The sequence below is a fragment of the Scyliorhinus canicula genome, chromosome 1 (assembly GCF_902713615.1).
Source record: "Scyliorhinus canicula chromosome 1, sScyCan1.1, whole genome shotgun sequence".
NCBI classification, from domain to species: domain Eukaryota; kingdom Metazoa; phylum Chordata; class Chondrichthyes; order Carcharhiniformes; family Scyliorhinidae; genus Scyliorhinus; species Scyliorhinus canicula.
Genome location: NC_052146.1, coordinates 82,737,235 through 82,750,881, shown reverse-complemented (window position 1 = coordinate 82,750,881; position 13,647 = coordinate 82,737,235). Strand labels below are relative to the sequence as shown.

Below are 13,647 nucleotides of genomic sequence, written 5' to 3'. Positions count from 1 at the left end.
CATGCACACCAAAATCCCTTTGATCCTCTGCACTTCCTCAGATCCGACTATTCAATGTATGTTCCCTTGCCTTGTTAGTCCTCCTAAAATGTACTATCTCACACTTTTCATGATTAAATTCCATTTGCCACTCTGCTGCCCACCTAACCAGCCCGTCTATATAGTCCTGTAATCTAAGGCCTTGCTCCTCACTCTTTGCCGCACCACCGATTTTTGTCAAATCTGCAGACTTACTTATCATACCTCCTCCATTCCCAACCAGATCATAAATGTATACTGCAAATAGCAAGGGTCCCTACACCGATCCCTGTGGCACACCACTCGATACAGGCTTCCGGTCACCACAACTTTCAACCATCACCCTCTGCCTCCTACCATTAAGCTGGTGTTGGATCCAGTTTAACCAAATTGCCTGGATCCCATGTGCTCTTACTACCATCATCAGCCGCCCATGTGGGACCTTGTCAAAAGCCTTACTAAAGTCAATGTGGACTATGTCATCCGTACTACTCTCATCTACACTTCTAGTCACCTAGAAGGGAACGTGGTGGGTTGGAGCCAAAATTGGCTCAGTGACAGGAAACAGGATGACTGATGAATGTTTTAGTGAACGATGAGCAGTTCCAATGGCCTTCCACAGGGCTCAGTTTTGGGTCCCCTGTTGTATATATTAAATGTGTGAGGCATGATTGGGAAATTTGCAATGACACAAAAATCAGCAGTGTAATTGATAGTGAAGAGGATAGCTGCTGTCTCCAGAATTATCTCAATGGTTGGTTGAGAGGATGGAAAGGTAGCAAATGGAATTGAATCTGGAAAGTGTGAGGTAATGCATTTGAGGAGTGCAAACAAAGCAAGGGAATGCTCATTAAATGGGAGGATGTTGAGGGGGGGCTGAGGAAGTGAGAGACCTTGAAGTGGAAGCACATAATTGCTCCGGAGGGAGTGCAGAAGAGACTTACAAAAATGTTGCCAGGGCTTGAAAATTGTAGCAATGAGGAAAGATTGGATAGGCTGGCGATGAACTGATTGGAGTACAACCTCGAATGTAGTGTGGAAGTTTGGTAGCTGAGGGAAACTTTCTTTAAAAAATCTAATCTTGTTTATATTTGTGTTTTAACATTTAACTGCAAGTCTCATCCAGGGGTCTAAGCAGGGAGATAGCAGCTATCCTCTATCCTCTAGCAGCAATTGAAATAGTTAATTAAGGAAACTGACCTGAGCTGGTCTCTGCTGTACCTGGACTCAGTTGGTCCCTTTGTTCGGAACATATAACTCACAATCTCAGCACTGCAGTGCAACCTCAAACTGAGTGTGGCGGTTTGGTGAGCTGAGGGGAGTTCGGTGAGGAGGGGGGGATGTGCTTGTTTGCTTTATCTAACTTTTTCAACCTGTGGGAATTGCCTTCTGCTCTACTGCAGGGAAGAGGGGAACTGTTGGTGAGTATCTGGCAAGTGATCATGGTCTATTTTCCTACAGTTTGAAATAGTACTGAAATTTGTGATACTATTAATAAATATATAAAAACAAATAATTGAATAAAATAATTAAGTAATTAAAGCTCATGCTTATGGCAGGACAGATGATATGTCATGGCTGCAGCTCATACTGGTGTTATCCAGGACGAGCATGTCTGCGGCTTAAGGAGCTTCGGCTCAAAGTCATTTAGCTGGAGGCTGAGCTGCGGACATTGTGACAGACCAGGGAAGTGAGAGTTACCTGGAGGCTTTGTTTCAGGATGCAGTCACAGTCTTTAGGATACAATCTTCTGATTTGGAAAGTGTTCAGGGACACGTGGGTGTGATTGCAGTTGGGGCAGGGAAGGGGACCCAGAGAGCAGGAGTGTTAGCCTCTGCAATTGCCCAACAGGTTTCGGGTCCTTTCAGCTTGTCTTAATGAGTGTGGGAGTTAGAGGGTGGATGAGTTGATTAGCCATGGCACTGTGGCAGAGGAAGCCATTCAAGTGCAGAGTACAAGAATGTAGTGGTATTAGGGGACTGTATAATGAGGGAGATTGACACTGTTCTCTGTAGCAAGGAGAGTGTGTCTAGACACAGTGTTGCCTGCCAGGTTCGGGACATCTGCTTAGTGCTGGAAAGCCACTTGCAGTAGGAGGAGAAGGACCCAGTGGTCGTGATCCAGGTAGATACCAGTGACATGGGCAGGACGAGGAAGGAGCTTCTCCATAGTCGGTATGAGGAGCTAGACCGAATTAAGTGGAACTTCAATGGTAATAATATCTGAATCATGTGCAAATTGATATCAGGCAAAAAGATGTGAGAAATGAATGCATGGCTTAAAGACTGGTGTCGGAGAAGTGGGTTTTGGTTTGTGGGGCACTGGCATCAGTACTGGGGAAAGTGTGAGTTGCACTGTGAAGACGGTCTGCACCTGAACTGTGCTGGGGCTGATGTTCTAGCGAACTGAATAACTAGGGAACTAGAGGGTGTTTTAAATTCAATAGTGGCGGCAAGGGATCAAATTTGGGAATATGTGGTAAACCAAAACGTAGAGACAAGGTAAGAGAGCAAGGGAAATGTGGGAAATGATAAACCATGACAGGAAGGAACAAATGTAAAAATAAATCAGCAGATAAGGCTAGATGCTACAAAAATAATTGGATGAGCTAAGGTTCTGTATCTAAATGCATGTAGCATTTGAAACAAAACAGATGAACTGATAAATTCTATGATTCTATGACTTCACCCTAAGGTCTAGAAAGAAGTGATGAATGAGTTATTGATGCGTTAATTTTAATTTCCCAAAATTACTTGAATTTGGGGATGGTTCCATTCGATGGGAAGATAGCAAATGTAACCCCGTTATTCAAAAAGGGAGACCAAAAACAGGAAACTACACACTAGTTAGCCTAACATCTTTCAGAGGAAAATGTTAGAAGCTTTATTAAAGAGGTTATGTGCTGTTCTTAGATTTTCACAAGGCATGTGATTAGTTGGCACATCAATCGTTATAGCGTAAAATAAAAGCTCATGGTTTTGGGCAGGATTTCCCAAACTGGGTTCCACTGCGGAGTCATGGGGGTTTTGCTCTGGGTTCCCTGGCGGAAGCCGGGGGCTTGGGCTTATTTTTAAAAACCCTGGTTTAAAATACATAACTTTTTAAGGTGTCGTAAAAAGTGAGGTAACAATAGTTTCTAACCATTTACTTGTTTACATATAGATGGCTATCGATATTGGTTTGATTGCTGGAGATTCCCTGGGGTAATTTGAGGGATTGTGTTTAATCCTAGTTCAAGCAGGTCATAGGACATTTTAGTGGGATATAGATTATGTAATTAATGGGAGGAGCCAGGCCTGTCTGTAGTTTGCAGTTTTGCCAAATACTGTTGGGTTGATCAGAAGGGTCCGATGAGCCAAAAGTGTCCTGGACCTGCTCTTTTAAAGAGTTTTTCTCCATGAGGTCGAGACAGGACAGCAAGTAAACCTGTTTTGTTAACTTTAATTATAAGTGGCATTTAAACTGTATTGGGCTGCTTGGTTGGAACATTTATAGTGAAGGCATAGGGCAAAAGTTAAGGTTTTCTTTTTATTTAAGAACGGTTTAACTGTTAATTGTAAAGCTATTTCTTTGATAATGTGTTTGATTCTGTGTTTAAATTAAAATTTGTTTGACCATAAAAGATTATTGGTCAGAGTCATCACTCCTGGAGTGAAGTATCCTTTTCTCCCCGTTTTACAAATTGCAAGTTGTTTGGGGTCTGGTATTCTAACAATTGCTCCACTATCAGCGGCAATGTGGATTTTAAGCATCGGAATTCCATCCCTAAACCCCTCTTCCACTCGACCAAACATTTCTTGTTTAATACATTCCTTCAAACCTAGCTGTGTGATCTCATCCAATGTTCTATTAGTCTTATGTTACTCCTTCTGAAACACATTGAAAGTTATTTGATAATGCAATGTTATTTGGTGGTTAGAACGGTTGTCCTAATTTCACCAAGTGCCTATTTTTCTTGTTAGGTGGAATTGCCGATCACCGGGTACACCATGTGAAGGAAACCGTGGACTTGAAACATGAGCATGGCATAGGAGCTGAAGACACACACTTCTACCCCGTCAATGTGGGCCAGCCATTTCATTTCACCCGTAAGTTTTTGTTCCCTAACGCAAGCTTATGACCTTGCCTTTCCAAATCCATGCATCCTATTTCACATGTATCCGGGAGGGATACTAGCTTGGGCTTTGGAACCACAAAAACATCAATTCAATGTTTAAATATTGTCCTCTTCCTGCATGCTATCTCTGAAGTCATAAGTACTGACCCTCACTGGGATGCAGTTCCTGAAGGTGCTGACTCACTGGGGTACAGTTCCTGAAGGTGCTGACTCTCACTGGCGTACAGTTCCTGAAGGTGCTGACTCTCACTCGCGTACAGTTCCTAAGGTGCTGTCTCCCACTGGGGTACAGTTCCTGAAGGTGCTGACTCTCACTGGCGTACAGTTCCTGAAGGCGCTGTCTCCCACTGGGGTACAGTTCCTGAAGGTGCTGACTCTCACTGGTGTACAGTTCCTGAAGGTGCTGACTCTCACTGGGATACAGTTCCCGAAGGTGCTGACTCTCACTGGTGTACAGTTCCTGAAGGTGCTGACTCTCACTGGGATACAGTTCCCGAAGGTGCTGACTCTCACTGGTGTACAGTTTCTGAAGGTACTGACTATTTTGGGTACAGTGTACTCATGTTATATAATGACAGACCAGCACTTTTTCTTTATTATATAATCTTACTATTGTCACAAGTAGGCTTACATTAACACTGCAATTAAGTTAGTGAAAATCCCCTTGTCGCCACATTCCGGCGCCTGTTCGGGTACACTGAGGGAGAATTCAGAATGTCCAATTCACCTAACAAGCACATCTTTCGGGACTTGTGAGAGGAAACCGGGTCACTTGGAGGAAACCACGTAGGCACAAAGTAATCTTGTACCTAGCAGGCCTGTACCCAATGTTGTGTAGTGACAGACCTGTCCCACCAGCAATGTTACATGCGCAGAACCGTAGCCCAGCATCCCGCTGGCGCCAACCTGTAGCACAGCATCCTGCCAGCACCGGCCCGGAGTCCCGCTGGCATTGACCCATACGATACTGTGGTGTATTATTATGGACCGGTGCTGCTTCTGGTAGAAATGGCTTGGTGAGAGTTATTTAAAACATTAATGTTTGGACAGAATAAATGGAGGGAAATTGATTCCAATGGTTTACGGTTTGATGACAAAGGGAGTTACAGAGGGAAGTGGTGGGACAGTGGTATTATGGACTAGTTATCCTGGTTCAAATCGCACCACGGCACAGAGTAGAATTTTAATTCAGTAAAAAAAAAGTAAGCCTGGAATTAAAAGTCAAATGTTGACCATGAAACAATGTCAATTGTTGTAAAAACCCATCTGGTTCCCTAATGCCCTTTAACAAGGGATAACTGCCATCCTTATCTGGCCTATGTGCAACCCCAGATCCACAGCAGTGTGGTCGGCTCTGAAATGGCCGGGCAAGCCACTCCTTTCAAGGGTAATCAGAGATAGGAAATAAATGCTGGCCTGTACAACGATGCCCAGATCCCACCAATGCATTAAAACAAAAATGAGGATTTGAAATTCACTGCACTACAAGCTGATGGGTGGGGATTCAGTCTTCGCTTTCAAAAGAGAATTGAATAAATAATTGCAGGAGAAATATTTTGGGAAAAGGGGAATGAATGCGGAAGTGGGACTAGCTTAATAGCTATTCAAAAGAGCCAAAACAGACTCAGTGGGCTAAATGGCTTCCTATATTGAATTACTGCAGGGTGTTTCTCGTGTGGATATAGAGCACCCTTTGCTAAATTTTACATGCTGCATACCTCTCCATTGTAGTGTCATAATATGAGAGCCAGTCAAATCGAGTCTCTTCTTGTTGATAGGGAAGTGCCCAACAGGCTGGCATCACTATGAAGGGACAGCAAGCTGTTACCGAGTGTATTTGAACAGTGAGAATTATTGGGATGCAGTCCAGAAATGTCAGCAAGCAAATGGATCACTGGCCACCTTCACAACTGACCAGGAGCTGCGATTCATACTGGCAGAAGAATGGGATCTGGAGGAACATCCAGTGAGCCACAAGGACCAACGCAGGTGAGACGAGATGAAGGAAGGCTTTCGCGTGCGGGGGGGGGGGGGGCGGCCGGCAAAGGCAGAGGAGAGACGGAGGAATGTGGGACATGGGATGTGAAAGTGGGGGGAATATGGGCAAGAGGAGTGGGGTAAGGGTGATGGAAGAAGGTCATAGGGGTGAGTGGGAAGGGGCGGTGGGGGGGTGGGGGGGAACGTTTTGGAAAAATTGGGGATAACAGTGCGTGGGTGTATGGGGAAAGATGGAGCTGTGGGTGGGAGTGGACTGAGAGGGGACTTTAGACGGTGGGTGCTTGACTTAAAGGTGTATGCCCATTAAGCATCCATGGATCAAAATGATAAAAATAAAGAGGGAATCATCAGGATGTTGCTTGGGATGGAACATTCAACTTGTGAAGAGAGGTTGGATAGGCTTGGATATTTGCTGGAGCAGAGAAGACTGTCCGTCATTGGTCAGCCCATTCTGCCAGCTGATTTCCATCCTATTACCTGTGATTGTATAACCTTCGCTGTCTCCCACTCACACGTTTGGTATCATTGGGAAATATTGAATTCAAATCATTTATTTATATATACATATATAAAAAGCAGTGGTTCCAGCATTAACCCTTGCAAACCCCACTGTTCACCATCATAAAATTAGAACCATAGATTTCCCACAGTGCAAAAGGAGACCACACGGCCCATTGAGTCTGCACCAACCCTCTGAAAGAGCACCATACTGAGGCCCCCCCCATCCCTATCTCACTAACCCTACCTAATCATCCAGTCTAAAAAAACAAATGTTAACTGGGACTCTGCTTTTTTTCTGTCCTAAAATAATTTTTTTTAAACCCAAGCTGGTACCGACTGTCACTTCCATCAGCCTCAAGCTTGTAAAACAGCTTTCCGTACGGAACTGTAATTGGAGGGAATGAATGTGTTCTCCATCTGCGGCATCCTTTATTTTCCAGGTTCTGGGTTGGCTATCAATACATGGTAACCAACCGAAGCCACACCTCACTCCAGGGCCAGTGGGAAGTAGCCTACAAGAGTAGTAAGTATGCTGGAGGGTGCCCCAATCCCTCCGTGAGATTTTGTAGCTCAACCCACACAACCGTTGCACTTCTCTCCCCATGCCCCTGGCGCAGCCCTGGCGATTTGCAACCCTTGTGCACCCGCGGTGCCCCCCTGACACTCTCAGCTGCACGTCCCCCGTCCTGCTGCTGCGCTCCTTCCCCCCCGCCCCATCCCCCACGTGTCCCTCGCGTCTGCGCTCCCCCCCCCCCCCCCCCCCTTACGTGAGACACCTGCAGCCCCCCCTTATTTGCTTCAAAATGCAGTTTCATTTTTGCATTTTACAAGTGATTGTTTAATTCTGTAGGTTCCTCGGAAGTGTTCCTTCCCCCGGAGAAAGTAACATTTTTTGGGATGACCATCTCTGAGCAGGAAAATGTATTGTGCGCTCAGCTCCAATGCTCCCACTTCCCCAGCCTGCGACACCGTGGCTTACACAGCTGGTATGCAGAGAACTGCAATGAAAAATCAGCATTTCTTTGCAAGAGAAGTGAGTGCACTCTTGGGGTGGTGGTGGGGGGGGGGGGGGGGGGGGGGGTGTGAGTGATAACCTGAATTATAGTACTTGTCGGCTTGCTCTATGCTCTTAAAATCTGAATTTTTAAAAGAAAAAAATCTGGATTATAACTGCAGTGTTATATTACGGTAGACCACAGAAGTAAAGATCACTGGGCGATGGCCCCAAATAAAGCTCCCGTTCTCTCCTCCTGGAGTTCAGTTTGAATTTGTCTATGCTAGCATGCAGGATGGCCACTTTTGGTCGTGAGGCACCACAACTGTCTTTATTTTCTCCTGAGGTTTTTTTATTCAGTTAAGTGATGTAAGCATCGCTGACTTCACCAGCATTTATTGCCTACACTCAATTGTCCTTGAGAGTTGCCTTCTTGAAACTTTGCAATCCCTGAGGTTTAGATACACAGTGCTGCTATGGAGGGAAGTCGAGGAATTTGACCCAGCGACAGTGAAGGAACGGTCGATATATTTCCAAGTCATGGTGGCGAATGACTTGGAATGGAACCTCCAGGTGGTGGGATTCCCATGTGTCTGCTGCTCTTGTCCTTTTAGATGGCAGTGGTTGTGGAATCCTTGATGTGTTCCTGCAGTCTTATAGATCATACACACTGTTGCTACTGATCGTTTGTGGTGGAGGAAGTGAATATTTTGTAGAAGGGGTGGCAGCCAGATGGGCTGCTTTTCCCTGGATGGTGTTGAGCTTCTTCAGTATTGTTGGAGCTGCACTCATCTACGCAAGTGGTGCGAATTCCATTAAACTCCTGACTTGTGTCTTGTAGATGGTGGACAGGTTTTGGAGAGACTGGGTGAGTTACTCACCACAGCATTCTTTGCCTCTGACCTGTCCTGGTAACCACAGTATTTATATGGCTAGTCTGGTTAGGTTTCTCATCAATGGCAACCCCTGGGATATTATATCATGTTACAATGGTTAGATTCTCTCTTGTTGGAGATGATCACTACCTGGCACTTGTAGGGTGGTGCAGTGGTTAGCACTGCTGCCTCACAGCGCCAGGGTCCCAGGTTCAATTCCGGCCTTCGTTACTGTGTGGAGTTTGCAGATTGCCCCTGTGTCTCTGTGGATTTCCTCTGGGTGCTCCGGTTTCCTCCCACAGTCCAAAGATGTACAGGTTAGGTTGATTGGCCATGCTAAATTGCCCCTTAGCGTCGAAAGGATGTGCAGGTTAGGTGGGATATTACGGGGATAGGGCATGGGAGTGGGCCACGATAGGGTGCTCGGTGTCTGTGCAGACCCGATGGGCCGAATGACCTCCTTCTGCACTATGGATTCAATGGAATGTTTACTTGCCACTTGTCAGCCCAAGCCTGGATATTGTCCAGGTCTTGCTGGACAAGGACTGCTTCAGTTGATGAGTCGTCCTGAATGGTTTTTGAACATTGAGTAGTCATCGGCGAACATCTGCCCTCATGATTGAAGGAAGCAGATGAAGTTGGGCCGAGCACTCTATCCTGAGGAACTCCTACACTGATGTCCTGGAGCTAAGATGATTGACCTCCAACTGCAACATTCATCTTCTTTTGTGCCAGGTTTGATTCTAACCAGTGGAGAGTTTCCCCCGATTCTCATTGACTTTAGTTTTGATTGGGTTCCTTGATGCCAAACTCGGTCAAATGCTGCCTTGATGTCAAGAGCAGTCACTCTCGCCACCTCTGGCGTTCAGCTTTTTGTTTTCATTTTTACGGGATGTAGGCTTCGCTGGCTAGGCCAGCATTTGTTGCCCATTCTTAATTGCCCCTGAGAAGGTGGTGGTGAGCTTCTATCTTAAACCACTGCAGTCCATGTGGTGTGGGTACACCCACAGTGCTGTTAGGGAGGGTGTTCCAGGATTCTGACCCAACACATGTGAAGGAAGGGCAGGGTAATGAGTGACTTGGAGGGGAACTTCCAAGCGGTGTTGTTCCCATGTATCTGCTGCCCTTATCCTTCGAGATGGTAGTGCTCGTTGGTTTGAAAGATGCTGCCTAAGGAGCCTTGGTGAGTTCCTGCAGTGCATCTTGTCGATGTTACATGCTGTTACTGTGTGTCGGTGGTGGAGGGAGTGAATGTTTATGGAAGGGGTGCCAATCAAGCAGGTTGCCTTGTCCTGAATGTTTTTGAGCTTCTTAAGTGAAGGTGACCAAACAGCTGGATGAGGGTAAAGCAGTTGATGTGGTGTATATGGATTTCAGTAAAGCGTTTGATAAGGTTCCCCACGGTAAGCTATCGCAGAAAATACAGAGGCATGGGATTCAGGGTGATTTAGCAGTTTGGATCAGAAATTGGCTAGCTGACAGAAGACAAAGAGTGGTGGTTGATGGGAAATGCTCTGACTGGTGTCCAGTTACTAGTGGTGTGCCACAAGGATCTGTTTTAGGGCCGTTGCTGTTTGTCATTTTTATAAATGACCTGGAGGAGGGCATAGAAGGATGGGTGAGTAAATTTGCAGATGACACTAAAGTCGATGGAGTTGTGGACAGTGCAGAAGAATGTTACAAGTTACAGAGGGACATAGATAAGCTGCAGAGCTGGGCTGACAGGTGGCAAATGGAGTTTAATGCAGAAAAGTGTGAGGTGATTCATTTTGGAAGGAATAACAGAAAGGCAGAGTACTGGGCTAATGACAAGATTCTTGGTAGTGTGGACGAGCAGAGAGATCTCGGTGTCCATGTCCATAGATCCCTGAAAGTTGCCACCCAGGTTGAGAGGGTTGTTAAGAAGGCGTAAGGTGTGTTAGCTTTTATTGGTAGAGGAATTGAGTTTCGGAGCCATGAGGTCATGTTGCAGTTGTACAAAACTCTGGTGCGGCCGCATTTGGAGTATTGTGTGCAGTTCTGGTCACCACATTATAGGAAGGATGTGGAAGCGTTGGAAAGGGTACAGAGGAGATTTACAAGAATGTTGCCTGGTATGGAGATCATGAGGAAAGGCTGAAGGACTTGAGGCTGTTTTTGTTAGAGAGAAGAAGGTTAAGAGGTGACTTAATTGAGGCATACAAGATGATCAGAGGATTAGATAGGGTGGACATCGAGAGCCTTTTTCCTCGGATGGTGATGTCCAGCACGAGGGGACATAGCTTTAAATTGAGGGGAGATAGATATAGGACAGATGTCAGAGGTAGGTTCTTTACTCAGAGAGTACTAAGGGCGTGGAATGCCCTGCTTGCAACAGTAGTGGACTCGCCAACACTAAACGCATTCAAATGGTCATTGGATAGGCATATGGACGATAAGGAAATAGTGTAGAGGGACTTTAGAAGGGTTTCACAGGACGGTGCAACATCGTGGGCCGAAGGGCCTGTACTGCGCTGTTATGTTCTATGTTCTAAGTGTTCTTTGAGCTGCACTCGTCCAGGCAAGTGGGGAGTATTCCATCACACTCCTGACTTGTGCCTTGTAGGTGGTGGACAGTTCTTTGGGGAGTCAGGAAGTGTGTTACTCACCACAGGATTCCTCGCCTCTGACCTGCATTTATAGCCACAGTATTTATATGGTTAGTCCAGTTCAATTTCTGGTCAATGGAAACCCCCAGGATGTTGACAGTGGATGATTCAGTGATGGTAATGCCAAGGGGCGATGGTTAGATTTTCTCTTATTTGGAGATGGTCATTACCTGCCATTTCTGTGGCATAAATGTTACTTGCCACTTGTCAGCCCAAGCCTAGATATTGTCCAGGTCATGCTGTTTTTGAATGTGGACTGTTTCAGTGTCTAAGGAGTGCTGAACATTGTGCAATCATCACCGAACTTACCCACATCTGACCTTGTGTTGGAAGGAAGGTCACTGATGAAGCAGCTGAAGATGTTTGCCCAAGGACACTGCCCTGAGGAACTTCTGCAGTGATGTCCCGGCCTGAGATGACTGACCTTGTACAACCACAGTAATCTCCCTTATGCCAGGTATGACTCCCAACCATTGGAGAGTTTTCTGACTGATTCCCGTTGACTCCAGTTTTGCGAGGGCTCCTTGGTTCCATACTCTATCAAAGTCTGCTTTAATGTCAAAGGCAGTCACTCTCGCCTCACTCTGGAGTTTAGCTCTTTTGTCCATGATTGAACCAAGGCTGTAATGAGGTCAGGAGCTGAGTGACCCTGGTGGAACCCTAACTGAGCGTCGGCGAACAGGTTATTGCTAAGTTTGTGTCGCTTGATAGAACTGTTGATATCTCCTTCCCCGTTTTGCTGATGACGGAGATTAGACTGATGTGACAGTAATTAGCCGTGTTTGATTAGTCCTACATTTTGTGTACAGGACATACCTGGGCAATTTTCCACATTGTTGGGTTGGTGCCAGTGTTGCAGCTGTTCTGAAACAGCTTGGCTAGGGGCACATCAAGTTCTGGAGCACAAACCTCCGGTTCTATTGCCAGAATATTGTCAGGGACCATAATCTTTGCTGTATCCAGTGCCTTCAGCCATTTCTTTATGCCCCATAAAGTGAATGATATTGGCTGAATACTGGCATCTGAATGCTGGGGACCTCTGGAGGAAACCAAAATGGATCATCCACTTGGAACTTCCTGGCTGAAGATTGTAGTAAATGCTTCAGCCTTGTCTTTTGCCCTGAAGTGCAGGGCTCCTCCACCATTGAGGATGGAGATATCTGTGGCGCCTCCTCCTCCAATGTTGATTAATTGTCATTGACCATTCACGGTTGGATGTGGCAGGGCTGCGGAGCTTAGATCTGACCCATTGGTTGTGTGATTGCTTAGCTCTGTTGCTTATGCTGTTTGGCATGCAAGTAGTCCTGTGTTTTAGCTTCACCAGGGTGTCACCTCATTTTTAGGTATGCCTGGCGCTGCTCCTGGTATGCCCTCCTACACTGTTCATTGAACCAGGGTTTATTCCCTGGCTTGGTGCTGATGGTAGAGTGCGGGATATACGCAGCCATGAGGTTGCAGATTGTGGCCAAGTACAATTCTGCTGCTGCTGATGGCCCACAGTGCATCATGGGTGCCCAGTCTTGAGGTGCTGAGTCTGTGCAAAATCTATCCCATTTAGCACGATGGTGGTGCCAGACAACACCCCGATGGAGGGAATCCTCAATGTGAAGACGGGACTTTATCTCCACAAGGACTGTGCAGTAGTCACTTCTACCAATAAAGTCATGGAAAATGCATTTCTGGCAGGCAGGTTGGTGAGGATGAGGTCACGGAGGTTTATCCCGCTTGTTGGTTCCCTCCGCATCCGCAGATGCAGTTGCATCCCGCTCAATCAGTGGCGGTGCTCCTGAGGCGCCACCATTGGTGATAGAACATAGAAAATACAGCACAGAACATGCCCTTTGGCTCACGTTGTTGTGCTGAACTTTTGTCCTAGATTAAGAACAAATTAATCTACACCCATCATTCTACCGTAATCCATGTATCTATCCAGTAGCCACTTGATGGTCCCTAATGTTTCTGACTCAGCTACTTCCACAGTCAGTGCATTCCATTCCCCCACTACTCTCTGGGTAAAGAACCTACCTCTGATCACTCTCACTCTCACTCTCACTCTCTCTCTCTCTCTCTCTCTCTCTCACTCTCTCTCACTCTCTCTCTCTCTCACTCTCTCTCACTCTCTCTCTCTCTCTCTCTCTCTCTCTCTCTCTCTCTCTCTCTCTCTCTCTCTCTCTCTCTCTCTCTCTCTCTCTCTCTCTCTCTCTCTCATTCTCTCTCGCTCTCTCTCTCTCTCTTTCCCCCCCCCCCCCCCCCCAATATCTTCCACCATTCACCTTACATTTATGTCCCCTTGTAATGGTTTGTTCTACCCGGGGGGGGGAAAGCGTCTGACTGTCTACTCTATCTATTCCTCTGATCATCTTATAAACCTCTATCAAGTCTCCCCTCATCCTTCTCCATTCTAATGAAAAAAGGCCTAGCACCCTCAACCTTTCCTCGTAAGACCTAATCTCCATTCCAGGCAACATCCTGGTAAATCTCATTTGCACCTTTTCCAAAGCTTCCTAAAATGAGGTG

At 46.2% G+C, this 13,647-nt stretch overlaps 1 protein-coding gene across 1 annotated transcript in view; it reads left to right on the top strand.

The window, feature by feature from the left end:
* The window catches only part of dgcr2 (DiGeorge syndrome critical region gene 2), a 55,399-nt gene that overhangs the window by 21,085 nt on the left and 20,667 nt on the right, over window positions 1–13,647 (top strand). The window contains exons 4-7 of the mRNA XM_038794274.1: window positions 3,981–4,106; window positions 5,914–6,124; window positions 7,075–7,157; window positions 7,485–7,667. Coding sequence (XP_038650202.1) covers window positions 3,981–4,106; window positions 5,914–6,124; window positions 7,075–7,157; window positions 7,485–7,667 — 603 coding nt within the window. The remainder of the gene's footprint in view (window positions 1–3,980; window positions 4,107–5,913; window positions 6,125–7,074; window positions 7,158–7,484; window positions 7,668–13,647) is intronic.